The sequence below is a fragment of the Dromiciops gliroides genome, chromosome 3 (assembly GCF_019393635.1).
Source record: "Dromiciops gliroides isolate mDroGli1 chromosome 3, mDroGli1.pri, whole genome shotgun sequence".
NCBI lineage: Eukaryota > Metazoa > Chordata > Mammalia > Microbiotheria > Microbiotheriidae > Dromiciops > Dromiciops gliroides.
In genome coordinates, this window is record NC_057863.1 from 178,638,971 (window position 1) to 178,666,260 (window position 27,290).

General features: G+C 38.8%; 1 protein-coding gene and 1 pseudogene across 1 annotated transcript in view; both read left to right on the forward strand.

Annotated features, from left to right (window-relative positions):
• TMEM255B (transmembrane protein 255B) overlaps nt 1-27,290 on the forward strand; it is a 132,646-nt gene that overhangs the window by 51,376 nt on the left and 53,980 nt on the right. The window contains exon 4 of the mRNA XM_043996095.1: nt 8,422-8,511. Coding sequence (XP_043852030.1) covers nt 8,422-8,511 — 90 coding nt within the window. The remainder of the gene's footprint in view (nt 1-8,421; nt 8,512-27,290) is intronic.
• Nucleotides 26,483-26,993, forward strand: LOC122749638 (annotated as a pseudogene).

A 27,290-nucleotide genomic window follows, 5' to 3' on the forward strand; every position in this document is an offset into this window, starting at 1 on the left:
GAATACTGGGATACTGAAGAAATAGGGGCAGATCATGCCAGCATGGTTGTACATTGGTTTTATTGTGGGGGACTTACTCATGAGATTGGTCCTGGGCAGAAGCAGGACAGAATGGTGGGTCTCCAAACCAATCCCAAGTCAGACCAGATATTATATAGATATGGCCCAGGGTCACATGAATGGTTACATGTAAATTTTCCCATGGGAGCTATTTTATTGTTTACAATAACCCTGTTGCCATAGGTCACATTCTCAGGCTTTAGTTCCCACCATGCAAGTGTATACAGAATAGACTGGAAGAGGAAGAGAAATCAGTTAGGAATCTTTGATAATAGTTAAAGCATGAGATGACAAGAGCTTAAAACAGGGTTATGGCCATGGAGTTAGAAAGGAAAAAAGAGATGGAAGGGCTGGTTTGTTTGTTTGTTTTACGAGGCAGTGAGGGTCAAGTGACTTGCCCAAGGTCACACAGTTAGTAAGTATCAAATGGCTGAGGCTGGATTTGAACTCAGGTCCTCCTGAATCCAGGGCCGGTGCTCTATCCACTGTGCCACCTAGCTGACCCTGGAAGGGCTGTTTTTGAGGAAGAACTGACAAATTGGAAAGATGTTTTGATACCGAGGGCAAGGCACCTACTTACACCTTTTTTTTTGGTGGGGCAATGAGGGTTAAGTCACTTGCCCAGGGTCACACAGCTAGTAAGTGTCAAGTGTCTGAGGTCACATTTGAACTCAGGTCCTCCTGAATCCAGGGCCGGTGCTTTATCCAGTGCAGCACTAGCTGCCCCTACTTACACCTTTTTGTCACATGCAACTCAATTCTTGTCCAGGGCCTTTCTATTGATCTCTTAATGTTGTAGGGATAAAACTATATAGATTATTTAATCTAACTCCCTCATTTTAGAGATGAGGAAACTGAGTCCTTAGAGAAGCTTTTTTTTTTTTTTACCCCATTTACAGGTATAAGTGGCAAAGCCTGAATTTGAATCAGTGCCCACTGAATCTAAAATCCAGTACTCTCTCTAGTCCTCCTCATCTTTCTCTTTATCCATGTTGATATACTTGTCTAAAAGAAGATCTATCTTCATGTATAGGAAAGAATGAGAGGTGTTACAGTTAGGCAGGCTGTGGTCTGAGTGGGAAAATACCTTGTTTGTGATCTCTACTGTAGAACAGTGTCCATGATTAGCCTTTGGACTTCAATGACAATAGCCTTTTTTTATGACAAAAGTCTCTTTTTCCTAAAGTGTGATTTTACTTTGATTGCTTGGACATCTATGTGGTGCAGTGAATAGAGTGTTGGATGAGTCAGGAAGACCTGACTGAGGTTGAATGATGCCTCAGATCCTCATTCGCTGTGTGACTCTGTAGAAGCCATTTAACTGTTCTCTGTCTCAATTTCCTCATCTATAAAATAGAGATGAGAAAAGCACCTTCCATCCAGATAATGAACTGTATGTCTTTCCATTGAGGGCCAACCCAGCTAAGTACAGAGTGGCTCATCACCAAATGGTTGGCCATCAAATGCTTTATAATAAATATATTTTTTATTATTGACCATATCTGACATGATGTAAGATTTTGTCCAATAAACCAATGACAAAGAATTAACCTTTTTTAACCTAAGGTTAAACTAAAATCTCTCTTAAAATATACACGTAATATTTTTATTCAAGTTGTTCAGATAGTCATTCATTTGGTCTGAAAGTGTTAACCAGCAACCATTTATTAAGAACCAATGTAGGGGGCAGCTAGGTGGCACAGTGGATAAAGCACCGGCCCTGGATTCAGGAGGACCTGAGTTCAAATGCGGCCTCAGGCACTTGACACTTACTAGCTGTGTGACCCTGGGCAAGTTACTTAACCCCCATTGCCCTGCCAAAAAACAAAACAAAAAGAACTTACAATGTATCAAACATTATACTAAGTATTGGGAATACAAATTGAAGAATGCAATAGTCCCTATTCTTAGGTAACTTACATTCTAGTGGTTCCATATTGATAAAAATGGAGTAACTTTTATTTTTATATTTAAATTAAGTTTTTTTTTTTTAGTTGGTGAAAACAGGTTTTCTTTTTACTTATCACCATTGAGGGGAGGGGGAGCCCATATAATAAATATGCATAGTTAAGCAGAATAAATTCCTACATTGGCCATGTAAAAAAAAAGATACATTCTAAATTCTAAATTCTTTGATCCATCACCTCTCTGATAGAAGTTAGGTAGCATTCTTCATTATTGGTCCTTTAGAATTGAGGATGGTCATTGCATTGATTGAGTTTATAAGTCTTTAAAATATTTTGTATGCATATATTTCACAAATATATGCACACACACCCACCCCCCACACACACACACACACAGAGAGAGAGAGAGAGAGAGAGAGAGAGAGAGAGAGAGAGAGAGAGAGATTGACTCTGTGTATATACGTATGTGTTAGACTTAGAGAAAGGAAGATTTTCCTGCCTCAGATACTTACTAGCTGTGTGACTTTGGACAACTTGTTTAACCTCTCTAAGCCTCAGTTTCTTCATTTGTAAAATGGAGATAATAGCATCTATCTTTTTTTCTTTCCTTTTTTTGGCAGGGCAATGAGGGTTTTATATATATATAATAATTATAATATTTATATATATATATAAAAAACCTCTTTCTCTTGAGAAGAAAACAAACAGATTTTTCTATTGCAAATCATCAATAAGTTGACCATGTATGAAACAGGAGAAACAGATCAAGGTCAGATTTCAGCAAACACTTTCCAGATCCAGACATATAATTTTGTAGTCTTATTACAAGGGTACTGTTGGGAAACTTGAGAAAGACAAGGTCGATCTAATTCAGGTTTTTTGATGTGGGATGTCATTGCCTTTTAGGGAGGGGAATCAAATTCACGTATCTTTTCCAAATATTTCCATTACCACAGGGAATCGTATTTATAATTGGTACTTCTTTTACAGTATTGTCAAAATAGGGGGAAATTTTGGGGGGTAAACCTTTACTAGGTTATAAAATCTAAGAGCAAGAGGACATGTGGCCTCAGACACTTGACACTTACTAGCTGTGTGACCCTGGTCAAGTCACTTAATCCTCAGTGTCCTGCAAAAAGAAAGAAAGAAGGAAAGAAAATAAAGTAGGACATGAGTACTTTGTGTATTGGGCTTCCCAGCCAGGAGAATAAAATCTGCTGGTAGATCTCCAAGCTGAATGCCACTGATCCTCAGGCCTCCTTGGCGTGCCATAATTTGTCAGTAATTACTTTGGGGGAATGGGAAAAGCACCAATGGCAACCCTTTACCCCTCTCATGAGCTTCACTGCTAGCACCAAGGCTTCATATTCAATCATCCATCCATCCACCCAGTCATTCATCAAAAATAATCACATTCTTATAGTTTAGAAAGCAATTTGCTCACAGCAAATTATATTTACTAACAAATGTTTGCTAAATAACTACCAAGTATAAAACGTCTTTCTGAGTGCTAGTAAAGATGCAAAGTTTAGATAAGACAATCTCTGTCCTCAAAGAATTTACATTCTACTGGCTGGGGGTGGGGAGAGGAAACAATATGTGCACATATAAATAAATACAAAATACATAAAATAATATTAGTGAGAGAGAAGGTGCTACCAAATGGGAGGGGGAGTAAATCATGAAGAGCCTTTTGTAGGAGCTGGAACTTGAACTGAGCCTTGGAAGAAGCTAGGGATTCTAAAAGGGAGAGTTGAGTAAAGAATGTATTCCAGGTATAGGAAATAATCCAAGAAATCATGGAGAGATAGGATGGAAGAGGAATAGGTACAGGGAGCAGTTTAGACCTTTTTGGGGGGGGCGGGGCAATGAGGGTTAAGTGACTTGCCCAGGGTCACACAGCTAGTAAGTGTCAAGTGTCTGAAGTCAAATTTGAACTTAGGTCCTCCTGAATCCAGGGCTGGTGCTTTATCCACTGCGCCACCTAGCTGCCCCTCAGCTTACACCTAAAATTAATGAAAGAGAGTAATGTGCAATAAGGTAGACTGGAACCATATTGTGAAAGGCTTTAAACCTCTAACAGACGACTTGCATTTTATCCTAATGGCCATAAGGAGCCATTTGCTTTTCTTGAGCAGGGGATCATTTTAGCAGTTCTGTAGAAGATGTATTAGAAAGGAGAGAAGATGGAATTAAGACCACTTAGGAGGCTATTACAATAGTCTTCAATGGAAATTTTGTCATTGTTTTACCAGAAACAAAGAGGTGATAAGGGCCTGAACTACAGTGTACTATGACAGCAAAGAGAAGGGAATGAATGCAATAAAGATTATGGGCTTGGAACCAACAGAATTTCCTAAGTAATTGAATTGAGGAAGATAGACAAATGAAATGACACCAGTGTTCAAATGTGGGGAAACAGGCTGAATAATAGTGTCACCAACAGACTGAAGTCAGAAGGAGAGGCAGTATAAAGAAATGTTCCTATTTGGTACATTTGCTCTTATTATTAGTCATTTGGAATCATCTTTCAAATGGTTACTAGTTTGCAGTTCTTTAAACTTTTTTGTTGATAACTTTTGTTTTTATAGCACTTTCATTTCTAAATATGTGTGTGTGTGCATATATATATATATATATATATATATATATATATATATATATATATATATATATATATATATATATATATATATATATATAAAATTTCCCTCCTTTACCTAGAACATAAATTTTTTTTGGTGGGGCAGTGAGGGTTAAGTGACTTGCCCAGGGTCACACAGCTGGTGTCAAGTGTCTGAGGCCAAATTTGAACTCAGGTCCTTCTGAATCCAGGGCCGGTGCTTTGTCCACTGCGCTACCTAACTGCCCCTCAGAATGTCATTTTTTGTAACAAATGAGAGAGAGAGGGAAGGAGGGAAAGAAGGAGGGAGGGGGAGAGAGAGACAGAGACACACACACACGCGCACACACACACACACACACACACTGAGACAGAGAGAGTGAGAGAGGCTGAGTGTAAAGTTAAACAATGTATCATCATAGTCTAAGACCATATGCCTGTTCCCCCACCCCTTCAAAGAAGGGAGGGAGATGCAAATTCTCCTCTTCAGGGGTTAAATTGAGTCATTATAAATATACAGTGTTCATTTTGGGGCGGGGTTGGGTGGGTGAGGGGGGTGAGGCATTATTCTTTCCATTTCCATTGTTGTAAATTTCTTTTTATCAGTCCGTGTGTCTCCCTGTGCTTCTCTGCATTCTTCATATTCATTTTTACTCATAGCACAATAATTTTCCAATGGAATATTATTCATGTACAGTCATGTAGCACAAGTTGCTTAGTTCTTCCCCAATTGAATGGACATCCGCTTCATTTTCAATTCTTTTCTACTACAGAAACAAATGCTGTAAATGTTTTGGTATATATAGGAACTTTCTAGTTTTTTGCCACCTTGGGGAATGTGCTTAGTAGTAAAATCTCTGGGTCAAAGGGTATGGACATTTTAGTAGGATAGTTTGTAATTTTTGAAAAGAGCTGTTTGTTCTTATCCTTTGACCACTTATCTATGGGAGAATGGTTCTTGGTCTTACACATTTGTGTTAATTCTAATATCCAGGATATTGGATCTTTGTCATAGAGATTAATGCAGTTTTCCCAATTAATAATTGCTTTAACTCCTAGCCCTTTTGATTTTGCTCATGCAAAATTTGTGCTTTTCAATCATTGAGCCAAAGCTATCTTTTATCTTTTGTGATCTCCTTTATCCCTTATTTGGATAAGAATTCTCTGCTTATCCATAGTTGTGAAAAATACCATTATCTATTTTTCTCCAGTTTTTTTTTTATGGTATGACTTTTTACATTTAAGTCAGTTATCCATTTGGAATTTATTGTGGTGTATGGTGTGAGGTGCCAGTTGAAACCTATCTTTTGCCAAACTGCAAAAGCAGTTTTCATAGCAGTTCTTATTAGATTCCTTTCCCCAAATAGGTTGTATTTTCATAGCCTCTTTATTTGTAGCTGATGGCAAGAGTCCCAGAAATATTAGATGGCATACCAAATGTGCTATAAGTCATAAGTAGTACAACCAGGATTTGAATTGGGGTCCTCTGGCTTCTAATCCAGTGCACATCCCATTCCACAAGACTTTTTATCCCATGACTATGAATACATATGTTGTTGTTCAGTCATTTTCAGTCACGTCTGACTCTTTGTGGCTCCTTTTGGGGTTTTCTTGGCAGAGATACTAAAGTGGTTTGCCATTTCCTTCTCCAGCTCATTTTCCGGATGAGGAAACTGAGTAATACGAGGTTAAATGACTTGCCTGGGGTCACACATCTAGTAAGGGTCTGAGGCTAGATTTGACCTCAATAATAGGAGTCCTTCTAACTTCAGTCCCAGCACTTTATCCACTGTACCATCTATCTATGTGGGTACCCAAATTCCACTCTATAAAAATATTTTCAGAAATGCCTTAAATTCCATTTCTAACATTTTATATGTAACTCAGAAATAAGAGAGCCCTGCACTGAACCCTGCACAATGAATCACACTTAGAATCATAGAGTTGACATTGGAAGTAAATCTCTGAGGTATCTGAGAAAGTACTTTATGCCAGTGGTGTCAGACTCAAATAGAACAGAGTATAGTGTGCAGAAAGATCCCTTTGGGCTGAATATTGACTTAGATTTAAAATGTGATATTATATATGTTTTATTATATATTTTTCTAAATATTTCCTAATTACAATTGAATCTAGTTCAGGCAGAATTGGGAGTCTTGTAGGCTGTGTATGTTGGGCCTCTGCATTTTATACAATGTGAAATTCTGTCATGTTTCTCTACCAGAGACCAAGATAAGTAAAGAAAAGGTTATAATTGTGTGTGTTGCAGTGCACACATGTATGTATGTATTTATATTGGGGAAGAAAAGTAAAATAAAAATTGTCACTAGTTTGAGAAATTGACATTATCTTTTATTTTAGAAGGCTTTGTTGTTGTTGTTGTAAAAGAACACATACCCTTTGTAGGGCAGACAGGGAGGGGTGTCTTATGTCTGGGGCTGGATTTAAGCTTGGGGGGCCTCCTGGGTCCAGGGCTGGTGCTTTGTCCACTGTGCTGCCTAGCTAACCCATGATGACATCATTAAAATAGGGTTGAGGTGTAGGAGGAATAAACTGGGGGAGCGAGAGGGGGAGAGATGGTATTTCACATGAAGGAAACAAGAAGAAAGCTTATGGAGGAGAGTAGAAGAGGGGGAAGGAGTTGGGGAGTGAGTGAACCTTAATATCATCAGAACTGGCTCAAAGAAGGACTAACATACATACTCAAGTAGGTATAGTAATATACTTTTGCCCTGGGTGGGGGGGAAGGAGAGAAGGGGTGGGGGAGAAGGGAAGGAAGAAAGGATAGATTGGGGGAGAGAGAGCAATAAAAAGCAAAACACTTTCAAGGAAGATGAAGATGTTCTGCATTACTGCACCAGTATGACATATTGAATTGCTTGATCTCATAGGGAGTGTTGAAGAGGGAGGGAGGAAGAAAAATTTAGAACACAGAATTAGCTCAGGGACCCTGATCTCATTGGATTGGGCTCATGGAGGGAATAGCTTTCATACCCAATTGGGAGGAGCAATCTATTTAACCCTGCAGGAAAATAGGAGGGGAAGTGGACAAGGAAGGAAGGGTGAAAAAGGGGAGTGCAGAGCAAGGGAGAGGATAGTCAGAAGTAAGGCACATCTGAGGAGGAATAGGTAAAAAGAAGATAGAGTAAATGTCATGGGAAGGGAGTGGGATGGAGGGAAATAGTTATGATGATTGATTATAATGGCAAAATGTATGGTACCTACTTTGCTGGGCTTTTGTGAAGAAGATTCTCTGTCAAGCTTAAGGTACTATACAGAGGTTGTGATTAATAGGATGCTATTGGGAAAACCTGGAGAGACCTACATGAGCTGAAGCAGAGTGAAATGTACTTTATACAAAATAACAGCAATAGTGGGGGATGATCTGCTGGGAATCATATGGTTGTTTTCAGCAAGGCAATGATCCAATGTAACCCTGAGGGACGTATGAAGATTGCAGCTCATCTGCAGAGAAAGAACTGATAGTATCTGAAAACAGATGGAAACACATTAAAAATTTTTTTTTCATTTCCTCTTTGACAATTTCTTAATCTGAAGTTTTGGTTTTTTGGACTGTTTTCTCTCACAACTAGCTAATATGGGAATTTTTCCATGACTACTCATGTATAACTTATTTTGAATGGATTGAGTTCTTGTGGGTGGGGGGCGGGAATGGAGGGGGGAAGAGAAGTTGGAACGCAAAGTTTTTTAAAAATTGAATTTAAAATTTTATTTTTACATATATTTTGAAAAATAAAATTCTATTCAGAATAAAAAAAATTTTCAAAAAAGAACACATACCCATTCCACCTTTGTTTTTTCCTCTTGTAGTTGGTAGCTGCCATAGTCTTTATCAGCTTTGGCGTGGTGGCAGCATTCTGCTGTGCAATTGTTGATGGAGTTTTTGCAGCTCGACACATAGTGAGTACTATTTTAATGATATATTTTGCCACCTTCCTTCTGTTCCTAGGTATTTTTACAGGTATAAACAATGAGTTCCACAGTGTCATAGCTCAGAATCTTTCAGTATTTGACCCTTATCACCCTTTTTCCATGCTCAGGAGAGGGAGCTTAGGTGGCAGACTGGATAGAGGGCTGGACTTGGAGTTAGGAAGACCTGAGCTCATATACAACTTCAGATGTTTGCTGGCTTAGTGATCCTGGGCAAGTCACTTAACCTCTGTTTGCCTCAGTTTCTTCAACTATTAAATGGTGATAAAGATAGTATTTATTCTGAGGATCAAATGAAGTATTTATAAAGTGCTTAGCACCATGTTGGACACATATAGACACCTAAGGTTTGGTTCCTTTCCCTTCCCCCTTCTCAAACTTGCTAAATAAATTATTTGTTTGGCAACAATAGCTAGAGTCCAACTGGATGAAGGCCAAGAGGAAACCCTTCTTTGCTAAGATCTTGTAATTAGTGCCAGCAATAGCCTGGGCTTCTAAGGGAAAAAATGAGAGGAAGGTAGGGGAAGATTTTTCATGGCTAATGGCTTCTTAGGTTAGAGTGTTGACAATATTATTTCAGCACCTCTCATGTACATGGAATGAGGAGACATCGTGGAATGGAAAGATCACCGGGCATGGAGTCAGAGGACCTGGATTTGAATCATGACTGCTACTTATTGTCATGTGGGGCGGGTCACTTTCCACTTTACCCTCTCTAGGACTCTTCTCATCTGTAAAATGAGAGGATTGATTTCTGAGGTACATTCTACTTCTAAATCTTGTGCAATGGAGCCTAAAGAACCCAACCTTGAGACTTAACCTTGATCTAGAATACCAAAGTTAAGTAAAGAATTAATAGTCATCTGACACATTTTAGTCAGTGTGCATATCATTTGGACAGCATTTATTGATTTTCTAAAATTCTTAATTGTCTAGTTTGGCTTTGTAGATAGCCCATACTTTCTGTGTAGCCATCATTCTCTCTAATTTCATAGCAGGTGCTATTCATAGCAGGATCAGGACAGACTCAAGAGATCATCAGTTAAAACCAAGGATCTGTAACTGTCTAATCTCTTGTGTAGCCTTTCATCATCTATTCTATTCTACATTTTCCAGATACGGAAACTGAGGACCAGGAAGGTAAACTAACTTACCCAAGGCCACAAAAGTCATTAACATACTTGAATATTTCAAAATATAAAGAAGAACAATAAAGAGGATTATATATGCCACTGTGAACTTTGTACATGAAACTAGTTTTCTCTAGTTTTAAAAATAGTATCATGTCCCTCTTCTAGGATAGGAGATGAAACTACCTGTCTTTCAATGCATGCAGAGACCTTCTCTGTGACTTACAGCCTTAAAAATTGCCTGGAGCAGCGAAAGGTTAAGTGACTTATTTATTCAGGGTCCTATAGCCAGCATGAGTCAGAGTTGGGTTCCTCAACCCAACTTTTTTTATGACCTCATTGCCAGTTCTCTTCCTGCTCTTTCATGTTGCCTCTTTTCCTCTCCTGAACACATGAAAATTTTTATTTTCTGGCCAGATATGTAATATCTCAAACTTTTCTGTTTTCATTTTTCTTTAATGATAAGGAAACTAGAAGCAAGGGTTTCTATACATTCTTTTTTTTTTTTTTCAGGGCAATGAGGGTTAAGTGACTTGCCCAGGGTCACACAGATAGTAAGTGTCAAGTGTCTGAGGTCGGATTTGAACTCAGGTCCTCCTGAATCCAGGACTGGTGCTTTATCCACTTCACCACCTAGCTGCCCCCCATACATTCTTAATTATGAAAACTTGGGGACATTAGAATCAGTCTCCCCTTTCAGTGAGAATCTCACTTTTTGGCAAATGTATATATAATACACGGGCAAAGGATGGGATGCAGGTATTCGGTTCTTCATCATCCACTAAAGTCTTTCTCTTTGACCTCATGATAGTTTGGTGGTGATCTTGCATTCTCAAAGACAATGCCAATGAAGCATGAGCTCTGGCTGCTCTTCTGAAGCTGCAAAAGCTTTGTGCGTAGGCCTGGAGATGGATGGCCATCTATGGAGCAGCCTATCTAAGTGTAGAGAGGCTCATTGTCAAAAGGTTGAATTTTAGTGAAATATTCTAGCAATGGCTAGAGATCATGAAACCATCAGCTAAGATGATTCCATGCTGCCTGCACTGGCAGAGGGGACATCTACATTGATAAAGTCACATATCTTTTGAAGTATTAAGGTGTGTTCTTCATGTGAGAATTGTATTTGCTGATCCCTAGTATCTATGACCCTTTTCAGACTCTCATTGATAAGGGCATTTTTTTTTACTTGGAAGGGATATTATGGATATAGAACATTGAATTTGGAATCAGGAAGACCTGGGTTCAAATCCTACCTCGGACACATACTAACTATGTAAGGCACAACCTGCCGAGGCCTCAGTTCCTTCAACTGCAAAATAATAATGATAGATTTAGTGACCTCCAAGGATTTGTCCAACTCTGTGAAGTCTTAAAAATCTATGATCTAGCTGCATGGAAAATAGTAAACTGATCATTTTATCTTTCATGACTCACTAATAAAAGAGTCTTCTGCCCCTTACAACTATAGCCTACTGCCCTCTGTTCATAAATAAGAAATAATATATGCTTAAAACAATTTTTCTTACTTTAAGTGCAAAACATGTGTAATAGCAGTCAGCAAACATCTTGAAACAGAATTTCACTTTTTCCATTTTTTTATTTTACCTTTTCTCTTTTGAAGTACCTAGAATCAGAATTAGTATTACCTAATATTGTGACAAGATTCTACTACATGGACTAGCAAATACCAGAAGGCTTGGATTAACCTTTCTCAGTAAGAAAAGTCCTAGAGAATTAGAGAATTTTCAGGGATAGTAGCTCATCACTGCCTCTTCTCTCTCTCAATTGGAAAAAAAGTTGACAAAGGGTCATGTTTTTCTGAGGGCTCCAGGAAAGAGTTGATTGTTGGCTCAGCCAAAATCTGAATTATTTCTAACAATAGCTACTTGCTTAATCCTTGAATTAATTAATTGATTTATTGATTGATGACCAAATGGTATCAGTCCAAGTTGTCAACCTGGTTTCATGCCAATAAATGAACTGATGTGCTCTTTGTCCATAGACAGTACGTGTATACTGAATATAAGCTTTTAGAGGACAAACACTATGCTCTTCATCTTCAAATAAAGTCATTCTCTGGGGCTTCTTGGTAGTCTGTAGTTGATCTTGAGTTTTCAAAGCCAGTGCAAGTAGAGTGTGAAGCTTGGCTGGACTTCAGTAGTTGTCTTTGTATTCCCAGCACTTAGGAGGGCATATCTGCTTGTTGACTTGAATTACATCGAAAATGCTTGCTTATGGCATTGAGATGACTATCCAGTTGGATTTTTCCTCTGCATATACAGAGAAATCTTAAATAAGTTTTTAGAATTTGGATTTTTTTTTCTAATTCTTAAGTCAAGGTACAATGAAGGAGCACTAGAAGAGTATATTAAGCAGCTAGGTGGCGCCATAGTGCACAGAGTGATGGACCTGGAGTCAAGAAGTCTTATCTGCTTGAGTTCAAATAAGACTGTTAGCCTCTTAATTGATCTCTGCCTCAGTTCCTTTATATGTAAAATGGGGAAAATAATAGCACCCATCTCCCAGATCAAATGAGATAATTGTAAAGGACTTTGCAAAACTTAAAGTGCTATGGAAATGACATTATTATTATTATTATTATTCTATAACATCAATCAACATTAGTTGAGCTTTAGCTCTAATTCTAGCTATGACCTTGGGCAAATCCTAGTAGACTGGGCCTCAATCTACTTATCTGAATGAGATAATATTTGCAAAGCACTTAGTCCAATGCCTGGCACAGAGCAGGTGCATAATACATGCTTCCTTCTTTATAGCTCTCATGATCTATGATTCTGCGACATGAGAAAGCAGCATGGTGTTGTGGAAAGGACCTGGGTTCAAATGTACTCTCTGCCACTGACTGTCTGACCTTGGGCAAATGATTTAATTTCTCTGTCCTTAGCTTCCTTACTGGCAAAATGAAAGTACTGGACTGTATGACCCCTTAGGTCCTTTCTGGATCTAAATCTATGGTCCTATAAGTTGGTCTCATCTCAGTTCTGCCACTAATTAGCTATGTGCCACAGATAAGTTAACTAATGGTTCTGTGTCTCACTTTGCTCATCTGTCAAATTGCAATTATAATTACTTGCCCCATTGGCCTCATAGGATTATCGTGAGGATCAAATCAGCCTAATGCATGAGAAGTGCTTTGAAAAGTGTAAAGCTGCACAAATGTGAGGGATATACTTTTATATGGCTAGTGAGCTAGATTGGTCACCTTGATCATGGCTTGTCTTCATGGAAGAACTGCCTAACTGGGAGCTGCAAATAGTGATTTATATTGATCACTCATTTGTAATAGTCATTATTTGTTTTGGGGTTTTTTTGGTCTTTTTTCAGGGCAATGAGGGTTAAGTGACTTGTCCAGGGTCACACAGCTAGTAAGTGTCAAGTGTCTGAGGTCAGATTTGAACTCAGGTCCTCCTGAATCCAGGGCCAGTGCTCTATCCACTGCACCACCTAGCTGCCCCCTTGATCACTCATTTGTAAGACAAACACTGGCAAACTGTGCCAACTGTATTTACAGTTTCTCATATCACGTCCTTTGGTTGCTTCTAAAGTGCTTTTACAGATCATTTGCCAAAATGTAAATCTAATAGATGACTTTGCATTCTGCAAGCCTATATATTTTGGAACTATTCCAGCTAATAGTCTGTTTCTTCACTAGGTAGGCTAGATGCCATGGTCCAGGTACACATTAGAGACCTCAAATCACTAGTTCAGTTCAATTCAACAAACATTTATTAAATGGCTACTATGTACCAATCACTACTCTAAGCCCTGGGATTACAAAGATAAGAATGAAATAATTCTTGTCCTCAAGGAGCTTACTTAGATCCTATTGGTTACTGTGATAAAGACTGCAGATAATTAGTTGAAGCAAGAGTTTTGATCAGAATGTTTCTTTGACAGTTCTGTTTCTGTGCATTTCTCTGCATATGGATGCAAGTATACATATCTACACGGTTCAAAGAATATATAGATCAGCACAATGTTATAGCATCTTGTTACATCAGGAAATCAGGGATCCATAGTTGATTGTGTTGGTGGGCAATTCTCTTCACCAATACCTATTACAATTCATCAATAACTCATCAATATCTTCGTTGCCTAAGGTTTGAGTGAGTTAAGCAATTTATAGACAGTCACACAGTGTCAGAGTTGGGATATGAAGTCATGTTTACTGATCTTCAAATCCAGCCATGGGCAGGCCCTGCTGCCTCTTGAAAGGTGAAAAATTGAGGCAGCTAGTTGTTTTGTCTATAAGATGCCACACAACGGTGGTATAGAATTTATCACACAATGAACTTTTTTGCTTGAGTTGATCAAATTGAACAGGTTTTTTTGGGGGGGGGCGGGGAGGGAGGTAGGGGTATTGGGAAGAGACCATGGATGCCCTGCCTGATTAAAAGTCTAGATCTCATAGCACCATGAATGGCTTATTGGGAGGCAGAAAACGTGATGGGATGAACCATCAAAACTATTGAGCTCTTTAGACCAATGTAGAAAGAGTGAACACAAGATCAGTGGAACTAAATGGGAATCCTGGAGAGCAACAATATGAACATGAAGGTGTGAACGCATGTTTTGGCTTTATGTAGACCCAGCCAAAAGGAAATGAGGATCTGGCTTTTTAATAACTACAGATAACCCAACTGATTAGCCCTGGAGCTTTCATCTGAATTGCCCAATTGACTGTTAACCTTGATCAAATGAACTGGATAATTACTCGATCTTCTCCTTTACTTAATGAAATACTTCAAATAATTTGATCTAATTTTGTGAATTTGTGTAACGGCAGGGTGACGTGACCTGTAAAATGACTAGAGAAGCAAAAGAACATTTTGGACAAGACATCAACCTATGAAAATTTAATATACACTGCTCCCTGTCTTTTCTAGAAGGTAGTACATTAGCAAGCTATTGAACAGATTTACGTACCTCTCTTCTGTGGCATTATTGGAAATCTTTACTATTTATGACTGCTAAGGTTTTATTGTTAATTAAAGTAAAAGAGATGAAAATATGTTCTCATTGAAGATTTGAAAGGTCAGAACGAGCTCAAGGCTAGCTTTAGTTTTATGCCATTTAATTATTATTTGAGGAGCAAGAAAGAGCACTTTCTAAATTAAATGAAGATTCATCAACTATAAAACTATGAATGATAATAATCAGAAGAAATAATGTTTTGATGCTGCATCTATATATTATGAAAGATCTGGACATTTATAAATTGCTGGATGCCTGGTGGGTCATAGGAAGAGGTCAACTAGAGTGAAACAACAAGGGAGAACAATGAGGAAACCAAATCTTCACTAGAATGCTGTGGTCACAAACCACACTCTCTTCCTTAAGAAGCTTGGGCCTATTTGCATAGCAAGTTCTCTGCCTCCCCCGCCCCCAACAAATCAGATATCTTTGACACATTAACATGTCAAAATGATGTAGAATGATGTGAATATATATATATATATATATATATATATATATATATATATATATATATATATATATATATAGCCATATAGACATGTATATGTGTGGCTTCATGTGAAGACATTTCTTGCAACACAAATGTTATAGAAGCTTTTTTTTTTTTTTTGCGGGGCAATGAGGGTTAAGTGACTTGCCCAGGGTCATACAACTAGCAAGTGTCAAATGTCTGAGGCCAGATTTGAAGTCAGGTAGGTCCTCCTGAATCCAGGGCCTGTGCTTTATCCACTGTGCCACCTAGCTGCCCTGAAACATTCTTATTCTAACACAGTTTCATGCTTATTGCCTTTGTGACCTTGGCAAGTCACTTACCCTTGCTGGGTTTCAGTTTTCTCATATGTGAAATTAGGGGGTTGGACCAGAGGACTATGGTCTATGATTGTTCATTAAGATCTTTGGTGAAAGAAATTCTGCCTCCTTTAGAATATTACCCAGAGTCTTAAGATCAGAAGTTTTTCCTTTCATCCAAACTATAGCCTACTGTTGTAGTGTGAATCCACTTTTCTTGTTCTCTGTTTGGTGGAGAGAGAAAACAGCTAATCAACATTTCCCTTATAAAAATAGTTCCTGGATATTAAGGTTCTATACTTAGTTTCTCAATCCAAACGTGCAGGGCTTCCTTGAGGACAACTACATCTGCCTCTCAGGGTTCCAGAGGTACCCTCAAGCAGTACCTCTAAGGATTAGAGCTTTCTAATGCTCTAAGCTTGAACACCCATTATGGTATATTTACCCTTAATATCAATCACCAATGCCAATTAATGTAAAAATCATAAATAACTTTGATTAGTACTCCACTATCAATTTCACCTGTTAACATCAGTTAGCTTTTAGAAAGGGATATTTATTGAGAAGAGAATTATGAAACATCCCCTTTGAACCAAAGGCACACTCTTTCTTTTACCAACCTGGTCCCTGGGGAGAGTAGGTTTAACATTAAAACAGTTACTACAAAGCATTCACCCTATACGGTTCAATTTCTTTTTTTTTTTTTTCAGGGCAATTGGGGTTAAGTGACTTTCCCAGGGTCACACAGCTAATAAATGTTAAGTGTCTGAGGCCGGATTTGAATTCAAGTTCTCCTGAATCCAGGGCTGGTGCTCTATCCACTGTGTCACCTAGCTGGCCCAAGGTTCAATTTCGATTACAATATAGCTCCCTTACTCCAGGACATGGTGTCTTTGCTGCCCTGGGTTGGTATGCTAGGTTTAGCTTTGGTAAGCTCTAGAATGGTCTCATGTCACTAGACAAATACTTTTCTGATATTTCAGTCTCATTAGACCTTGTACCAAAACAAGAAACACCCAATTCAGACACAGGCTTGTCTCAGATGAGGCCATGTGCTCCCTTACTGGCAGAAGGGAATCCCTCCTCCCCCATGGCTCTCTCAAGCTCAGAGAGTCATCCTTCCACTTTGTGTCTACCAAGAAGGAAAGAAAACAAGTTTCTCCACTGGGACCATTTCTCTTAGCAGTCTTGGTTCTGGCTCAGCAGTCAACCAAAAGATCTTTTCTTGACCATATAGTAAGTGGAGAGGAACTAGGCAATACCTGTGCATTCCATATCATCACAGACTTCCAGAAGAAGTCTCAAAACACATCCATAGGGATTCCCTGTGCTCTGGGACCTTTTATTGGATAGTCCCCTATTACAATTGTTGGTTTTTTGTTTGTTTTTGTGGGACTATAAGGGTTAAGTGACTTGCCCAGGGTAACACAGCTAGTAAATGTCAAGTGTCTGAGCCTGGATTTGAACTGAGGTCCTCCTGAATTCAGGGCCGGTGCTTTATCCACTGCACCACCTGGCTGCCTCCTCCCCTATTACAATTGTACTAAAAACAATTATCATTATTAAAATTTTACTAATCTCAGAGTTGGAAGTGATTTTAGGAGTCACTTGATCTTTCTCCACCTGATAAAGTAATCACCTCCATGTCAATCAGTCAACAAATCAGTTAAGAAGCATTTAGCAAGCACCTAATATGTGCCAGGCACTATGCTTTGCACTTTACAAAAATTATTTAATACCCCACAACAACCCTGGGAGCTAAGTGCTATTATTATCACCCTTTTACAGTTGAGGAAACTGAGGCGGATAGACATCGAGTGACTTGCTTAGGGTCTTGCAGCTGGTAAGTGTCTGAATCAGGTCTTACTGACCATAGGCCCAGTACACTATCTACTGTGTCATGTAGCTTACTTTAGTCAAGGCAGCTGCAGATGGTTTCTACTCTCAGAGCTTGCCTTTCTTTCTTTCTTTCTTTCTTTCTTTCTTTCTTTCTTTCTTTCTTTCTTTCTTTCTTTCTTTCTTTCTTTCTTTCTTTCTTTCCTTCTTTCTTTCGCAAGGCAATGAGGGTTAAGTGACTTGCCCAGGGTCATACAGCTAGTTCCTTCTAATGGAGGAAAAAAACACACAAAAGAGGAGCTGAAAAGCAGTGATAGGTAGGTGGTGGGGGTGTGATGGCCAAGTCTGTAGAACGAAGACTAGCTGGTTTGGGCTCTTCCCCAAAAATGGAGGTTCTGGAAAGAACTCACTAATGGGAGAAGAGGGAGTGCATGAGCAGAGTCAGGAGGGACATGAGTCATGGTAGCTAAGTCTAGAGAATCAAGGAAGGTGGGTCTGAGGCCTTGCCCCATAATACCATCTCTAATATAAGGTGTCCCACAAGTCTTAGTGCCCCTTTAAGCTTTAAAATAGCTTAAAACTATACTAAGCCTTTTGGGATACCCTGTCCATGGTCAGCTAAGCTCTAGCAGAAAGCTTCCAGCAAAGGAGATTGCAATAATCACAAAGAAGCTTATTTTATTTTTTTTTTGGGGGGGGGACAGCTGTAATTATTAGAAAGCTCTTCTTCCTACTTACTGAAATCTATCTCTTTATAACTTCTACCCATTGACTCTAACTCTGCTTTCTGGAGTCACAAGATATAAATTGATTTCCCTTTCTCCATGACAGCCTTTATCCAGATCCCTCACTTTCATTATTGCCTGAGTCTGGTTAAGCTTGAGTTTGTTGATGTGCCTTTTGAAATGTGGCATAGAACTGTGTCACACTTCATATTGAGCCCAATTGGCACTGAGTAATGGGAGATCAGTCACAGTGGAGCTGAAGTCAGAGGACCTGGATTCAAATCCCACCTCTTTCCCTTAACAACCTATATATTCTTGGCTAAGTCATAACCTCTCTGAGACTCAGAGAATTGGACTAAATGTTCCTTTTAGTTCTAAATCAATGACCTCTGTGATTCTGGATATTGTGCTTCTATTAATATAGCTGGATTTGTTTCTTGGGCAGTCTTGTTGGCTCAAGCTTACATACAACTGAAACCTCCAGTTAATCCCATGAATACAATTCATTCTCTCTCTCTCTCTCTCTCTCTCTCTCTCTCTCTCTCTCTCTCTCTCTCTCTCTCTCGCTCTCGCTCTCGCGCTAGCTCTCGCTCTGTCTCTCTCTGTTTCTCTGTCTCTCTTTCTTCCTATCTCTAGGACTTCATTAAACTTCTCTTCAATGGACAGGAGTTTATTAAATTTCCATTCAATTTCTTCTGGCTACTTTAATTAAGCCAATTGTTCCAGACCATTGGCTATTGAGATACCATAGAATATAAATTTTGACATCCAATGTGTTAGCTATTTCTCCCTGCTTTGTGTCATCCACAAATTTGATAGACATGCCTTCATTTGATTAATTGATAAAAACATTCAGGAAGACAAAGCCAGGTACAGAGATGTGTGGTATATATGCCACTAGACATTTCTCTTCTAGTTCATAAAGATCCATTAATTGATACTCTTTGGGTACATTTATTCTATTAGCTATAAATTCACCCAACCATATTATTAACCAGTCAAAACTTTTCCATCTCATCTGCAAGACTATGATGAGAGGCAAAGTTTGAAAAGATATTCAACAGATGGTTTTTGAGCACATAGTGAAGGAAGCATTCATTAATTCATTCATTATCACTCTTCTATCCTGTCCAGATTAAATAACCTAAAATTCTTCATATGTTTTCTTTTTTAATCCTTTAATCATCTTAATTCCTTCCTCTTCAACCTGTCTGGGTTCTCTCTATATCACTTAGAGAAGCAGCATCTCAGACTGAACGTGGTAATTAAATGCAGGCCTCATTAGAGATGAGTTGAATGAGAGTGCTGCTTTCTGATTTTTGCAGATTATACAACTTTTACTTTGACCCAATAAGAAATTGAACTTTTAAAAGAACATGACATTTCATTAATGGAATAGTCTGTGTACCACAAAAATGTCCTGCTTCCTTTTCAACTGAATTTGAATCTTCTTAGAGCATCTTATCTTTTGTTATTGATTTTGAAATCTTTAATGGAACTATTACTTTACTTCATCAAACATATTTTAGTTCTGGTTATTATTTCTGATCACTTAATCTTAAATTATAGGCCCATTTTCCAAGTGAGGGTTGTCTAATTCCCTCCAATGCCCCAGGCTGCTCCTTGCATTTGGTAGCCAGAGGATAGAGATGATCAGGTTGTTCTGGGAGCCCCTCTGTGATATCACAGCCTACCTCTTCCCCAGATGTTATCAGTATCTCTCTGTCTCAACGGTCATGAGCCTGAACTTCTACCCACCCCTTGCTGTGGGATAGACATGGCTGCTAACATAGTTTCAATGAACAGGGAATAACCAACTATAGTCCTTTCAGTTATATGGGGCCTGGCCAAACATTACCATATTCTTTGGCAATAGGTCCCAAGCACAGTATGTGTTATCTACCCATCTACTGTGCCCTTCAGGTACCTGAGCATTGTCATCTTCCCTGTTGCTGTACCCCAAGGACCATCTTCCCAGAAGCTGCTCCGTCCTATAGGCGCCATCTCCTTAAGTAGAATGCCAGCTATTTAAGAGAAGGGACTGTCTCACCGTTCTATTTGTATCTTTAGTGCTTAACACAGTGCTTGGCACATCATAAATGCTTGACAAATGCTTTTTTCCATTCCACTCTTCACATGCCATTATTTAACCACCCGCCTGTGATATATTGATGCTCTACTGGGCGGGAATGGGCAGTGCTTGACTATACTTTTTGGTTATCTCTGTAGGGCATTGTTTAGTAGATGAGGCTCCCTTCTGCACCCTCTACCCTCATGTCATCTTTCTGAAACTTGTATTCCCAAAGCAGTCTGACCAGTAGTAGTGAATGTGATGTGCTATTTGTCTAAGAATTAGTAAGAACTAAAATATTTTTGGACCCTTACACTTTAAATAAAGTGTTGAGGACAGCTAGGTGGCACAGTGGATAAAGCACTGGCCCTCAATTCAGGAGGACCTGAGTTCAAATCTGACCTCAGACACTTGGCACTCACTAGCTGTGTGACCCTTGGCAAGTCACTTAAACCTCATTGCCCCGCAAAACAAACAAATAAACAAACAAATAAATGGATGGGTGGCTAAACAAACAAACAAATAAATAAATAGTGTTATTCATTCTTCCCTGTTTAGTGTCATTTTAAAAGTTGCATGAATAGTCATTGTGGCTATGTCTTTGAGGTGAAAAAAATCTAGGTAACTAGAATAACCACAATAAATATCAAGATCTTTGCTGAATGGTTGATGACTGACTACCTTTTGAGAATGTCCTCTATCTAGCTCCTAGGTAGTAGTAGGATGACTTAACCTTCATTCTCTTGGAGTTGTTTGGAGTAAGCTATATAGGAAGTTCCTGAATTTGGTTTGAATGAATGAAGGTCTGGTATGAACCCTTGGAAAAGGAAGCATTCTGTTCATGTAGAAAGATTAAAGGGTAAAAAAAGAGAGATTAAAGGGTAATCTTGGTGAATGGACTGTTTTCGTTGAACATGGTAAGCATGAAATAGATAGATAGATAGATAGATAGATAGATAGATAGATAGATAGATAGATAGATAGATAGATAGATTTAGAGGAATAGGGATAGAGATTCTGTGAAGGGTTTAGAGAAATACCAGAAGAGAGTTTGCCAATATACACTAGTGGATAGGACTAACTCACTTTGTTGTTGTGCAGTCATTTTCAGATATGTCTGACTCCTTGGGACCCCATTTGGGATTTTCTTGGCAAAGATACTGGAGTGGTTTTGCCATTTCCTTCTCCGGCTCATTTTACAGATGAGGAAACTGAAATAAACAGTCTTAAGTGATTTGGGTCACATAGCTAATGTGTCTGAGGCCAGATTTGAACTCATGTCTTCCTGACTCTAAGTCCAGTGCATCACCTAGGTGCCTCAACTTTATTATATATTAATCAGAATACAAAGAGGCAGCTTATAGGTAGGAAGATCTGGATTCAAGTACTGCTTCTGAAATGACCATGTGATCCTGGGCAAGTCACTTAACCTTGCAGTGCCCCAGGCAACTCATAAAGACTGTAAGATGCTTGACAGTTGCTCCTCTGCACTGGTAGAAGGGGTCTCCTCCCCAGGAGTTTTCTATGCCAGTGAAATCAGAGGTCTGGACAAAATACTAAACTTCAGTTAGATACTGATGGAAAACCCCGCCCCCCCCAAAGTTTGAAAATAGCAATGATCAACTTTTGAATTTCTTTTATTTTACATGACTCAATATATATCCCTTAGTGTCATGGGAATGTGGTTTCTTTGGCTTTCCACACACATGTGCCATCTTCATTTAGCCATGAGGATGATGGATTGGTTCTTAGAAGTCATTTTCACTCCTTGTGACCAAATGTAGTTATATAATCAAGACCTTGAGCAATCAACTTGAGCAGTGATTCGCCTTATAATCAAGCAATGCAAATAAAAATCAAATGTAATGAGCAATTAAATGTATAATTGCAGCAAGCAAATTTCAAATCACAGCTCAGGGTAATAATTTGAAATCAGTTGTTCAGTGCTAGAACGCCCCTCTCCACAGAGCCCATTCCATACACATCCTTGTGTAATGGGCCAACAAAAATTACACATGTAAATAAAAAATCCAAGAAATTTGAAATATGTGGATTCCTAAGGTCACACCAACTGGATTGTGTTACTGTGTAACTATCTTCTCCAACAATGTATTACTTCCTTTTTCTTCTGGTTACGCATTGTGTACACTTAAACATTCACTCACACACACACACACACACACACACACACACACACACACACCTATATGGGTTAGTTTGTCACTACATGTCTTCCTGTCCCCAAGGTACTTACAGACTACTAAAGGATACATCATGTTAATGGATAATTGCATAAAATAATTTGAGAAGACAGTAGTTACAGGGAAATTAGGAAAGGTTTCCCATAGGTGGTGGCACTTAAGGCTAAGGATTTTAAAAGATGCAAGTAAGGAGGGAGGGCATTCCAGGCACGCGGGATGGCTGGTGCAAAGGCAAAGGAGCAAGAAAATGGCAGAGCACAGAAGAGTTTAGGGAACAAGTGGTCCTGTTTAGATATAAGATAAAGTGTACCAAAAGAGAATAGCATGAAATATGTCTGCAGAGGTAGGCAGCCTAGGAAGGACTCTAAATGTCAAACTAAGGAGTTTGTATTTTATCCTAGAGACAGGGGAACACCATTTTAAACCTGAGCTTTAGGAAGGTTATTTTGACATTTGTGTGGATGATGAACTGGATAAGGGAGAGACTGGAACCAGAGAAAACAATGAATCAGATATTTATTCTTCTGCATTGTGGAGGATTCTCTGAATAAGTTAAAGAGGGATTCCCTGTAGAGCAGGGCCTCTTAAAAAGTTTTTTTATTTGTCATGGTCCCCCTTTGTTAATCTGGTGAATCCTATGAACCTCTTCTCAGCATAATGTTTTTAAATGCATGAAATACATAGGATTATAAAAGAAGCTAACTATGTTGTAATGCAATTATTATTTTTTTTTAAAGTTCAGACTCCAGGTTAAAATCCCCTGCTTTATAGGTTCTCCTGATAACTGATTGCAGATGATATTTTTAATCATAAAAGTATTTTATTATTTTCCAGTTACATGTAAAGATTTTCAACATTTGTTTTTATAAGATTCTTAGTTTCAAATTTTTCTCCCTCCCTTCTCTCTCCCCTCCCCAAGAAGAAAGCAATCTGATATAGGTTATATAAGTACAATCACATTAAACATATTTCTGCATTAGTCATATTGAAAAGAACAACCAGAGCACAAGGGAAAAACCTCAAAAAAGAAAAAAAAACAGCCAAAAAGTAGAAACAGTATGGTTCAATCTCCATTCAGAATCTACAGTTCTTTTTTCTGGATGTGGAGAACATTTTCTATCATGAGTTCTTTGGAATTGTCTTGGATCATTGCACTGCTGAGAAGAGCCAAGTCTATCACAGTTGATCATCACACAATGTTACTATTACCGTGTACAATGTTCTCCTGTTTCTGCTCACTTCACTCAGTATCAGTCCACTTAAGTCTTTCCAGGTTTCTCTGAAATCTGCCTGCTCATCATTTCTTACAGCACAATAGTATTCCATTACATTCATATACCACAACTTGTTTAGCTATTCCTCTATTGATGGGCACTCCCTCGATTTCCAATTCTTTGCCACCACAAAGAGAGCTGCTATAAATATTTTTGTACATGTGGGTCCTTATCCCTTTCTGTGATCTCTTTGGGATACAGACCTAGTAGTTGTATTATTGGGTCAAACGGTATGCACAGTCCCATAGCCCTTTGGACATAGTTCCAAATTGCTCTCTAGAATGGTCAGATCAGTTCACAACTCCACCAACAATGCATTAGTGTTCCAATTTTTCCACAACTTCTCCAACATTTGTTATTTTCCTTTTTCGTCATATTAGCCAATCTGATAGTTGTGAGGTGGTACCTCATAGTTGTTTTAATTTGCATTTCTCTAATCAATAGTGATTTAGAGCATTTTTTTCTTATGGCAATAGATAGCTTTGCTTTCTTCATCTAAAAACTGCCTGTTAATATCCTTTGACCATTTCTCAATTGGGGAATGACTTGCATTCTTATAAATTTGATTTAGTTCCCTATATATTTTAGAAATGAGGCCTTTATTAGAAACACTGGATATAAAAATTGTCTCCCAGCTTTCTGTTTCCCTTCTAATTTTGGTTGTATTAATTCTGTTTGTACAAAACCTTTTTAATTTAGTGTAATCAAAATCATCCATTTTGCATTTCATAATATTCTCTATGTCTTGTTTGGTCATAAATTGTTCTCTTCTCCATAAATCTGAGAGGCAACTGTTCCTTTCTCTCCTCATTTACCTATGGTATCACCCTTTATGTCTATATCATGTACCCATTTTGACCTGATTGCAGATGATATTGAGATAATTGTATCAAGCTCCAGAACATTTCAGGATATCTTCAATGAGATCTATGAATACTCAAGAGAGGTTGTTCTAACAACCCACACAGGAAAAACCAAATGGCTGAAGAATACATACTACAAGTTGAGTTAGATAGCTAGTTATTCAGTTAGTTCATTAGTACATATTGTACCTATTATATTCAGATGGACAGTGGGTCTGTAATGGAATAGGAGAAAGAGAACTACCTGGATTACATTTGGGACTTTGAATAATGCTTTCAACAATCTTCAGCTGCTCCCCAGCAACCATCTCTGTTTTTTTTAACCTCCAGTGTTCTTCTAGTTGTACTATGTAATTGTGAATTTTGGCTCTAAGAGCCAAAGTTTCAAGCATCTCAAAGGAGACTCATACTGAGGCTAGGCAGCTAGCCTCAACAATGCCAGAAATGTTATGAGGCAAAACTGTGGGGAAAGAAGGAAAGAGTGAATGAAATATTTAAAAATACATAGAAAATGGGCAGCTAGGTGGCACAGTGGATAGAGCACTGGCCCTGGATTCAGGAGGACATGAGTTCAAATCCAGCCTCAGACACTTGACACTTACCAGCTGTGTGACCCTGGGCTGTGTAACCCTTATTGCCCCACCCCAAAAAATACATAGAAGAGAGAAGGAGGAGGGCAGCTAGGTGGCTCAGTGGATAAAGCACCAGCCCTGGATTCAGGAAGATCTGAGTTCAAATCCGGCCTCAGACGCTTGATACTTACTACCTATGTGACCCCGGGCAAGTCACCTAACCCCCATTGCCCCACCGAATAATAAAAGAGATAGAGAGAAGGAGGTTCAGAAGAGACATGGTCAAGTAAGACAGTTTTGTTACTGTGATGCTAATTTAAAATTATAAACCAAGTGTGGTGGTATGGGCCTGTAATTCCTGTTTCCAAGGATGTTGAAGCTGCTGGATTGCTTGGGCTCTGGCATTGGGTTAAGCCATTTGAAGTAGGTCAGTCAGAGGTTTGATGAACCCCATGCATAGGAGGCCACCAGGCTGCCTAAGGAAGAGCAAACTGACTGAAGTCAGAAATAAAACAAGTCAAAGATCCCTTGCTTTTCAGTATTGGGACAAAGCCTGCAAGTGGTCTCTGCATTTCCTGTCTAGGCAAACCCAGCTTCCAAAAAATGACCCTCAAACCAAACAAAACCCAAACCACTAAAAACCCACTACATAACATGAGTTTACACATAATCCCAAAGAACAGAAATGTTCTTTGTGCATCGAAATATTCATATTTATGGATGTCGGTTATGCTTATAACAAAGATTAGGATAGAAACAAGTTAGATATCAGGGTGATATTCCTTAAAGAAGGGTGACATGCCTTATATTATTCAGGAAATGTATGAACAGCAAAGGAGCTGAATCAATGATATAGTGACAAAGATAACAAATCAATAGCAAATGAAAGATGCTCTCAGTTGAGAGCTAGACCTGGAGCAAGAAGATCTAAGTTCAAACCTGGGCTCAGATACTTACTAGCTGTGTGGCCCTAGGCATGTCACTCAACTTTTGTTTGCCTCGGTTTCCTCAGCTATAAAACTGGGATAATAATATGAGGGTTGTTGTGAGTATAAAATGACATAAAGTGCTTTACAAAACCTTAAAGTGAGTGTTATAGAAATACTAGTAGTTATTGTTATCGTTGGTCTGGATGATGCACTGGTACCCATGAAATTACCCTCATCTAATTATGCTCAACTTCAACTTATTTGTTGGGCTTGAGTATTGTGATGACCCAAATCTGGCAGGTGTTTTAATATTGCATGTTTCGTTGCTTGGTTGTGGTTCGAAGAGCAGTTCAAACATCTGGACAGGTGTACTCCAATTGGGTGAGTGACTCCAATTGTAGTGAGTAGGAATGATGAATGAGTGCAGAGATAATAGGTTGTGTTCATTTATTAGCTTTCTCTCTCTCTTTTTTTCTTTCTCATTTAAAAAGTCATCAACAAGAAGATGCCCCTTGGCGGAGAAGAGCATGGCTCTTACTCTTAGGTGCCCACCATGGCTTGTGTATGTCCCTTAATATCTGTGTACTTTGAAAAGGGGGAGATGCCCTGGCAAAAATGTTACCTTGCCTGCTGTCTTTAAGGCTCCAATTCATCCAGATAATGTGAATTTTGTTCATACCACCATGAGAAGAATTAACCGTCAACCTTATGCTGTTAGTGAATTAGCAGGTCATCAGACCAGTGCTGGGTCCTGGGGAACTGGCAGAGCTGTCTCTTGAATTCCTCATGTTAGGGGTGGTGGGGGCTTTTGGAAATATGTGCCTGTGCCCTGCCAGCACTGATCATGTCAAAAGGTCATCGAATTAAAAAAAAAGATAATCAAATTGAAGAAGTCCCAGAATTTCCCCTAGTGGTTGAAGATAAAGTTGAAGGGTATAAGAAGACCAAGGAAGCAGTTTTGCTGCTTAAGAAGCTGAAGGCATGGAATGGACATAAAAAAGGTCTATGCTTCTCATCATATGTGAGTTGGTAAGGGTAAAATGAAAAACCGTCATCGGATCTAGCATTGGGGACCTTCTATCATCTATAATGAAGACAATGGTATTATCAAGTCCTTCAGAGACATTCCTGGTATAACTTTACTTAATATGAGTAAATTGAACCTTCTGAGACTTGCTCCTGACAGGGCATGTGGGGCATTTCTGTATTTGGACTGAAAGTGCCTTCCAGAAGTTGGATGACCTGTATGGTACATGGCGTGGGCCTGCTCTCCTGAAGAGTCACTACAATCTTCCCATGCACAAGATGACCAACACAGACCTTACCAAGATTTTGAAAAGCCCAGAGATCCGGAGGGCCCT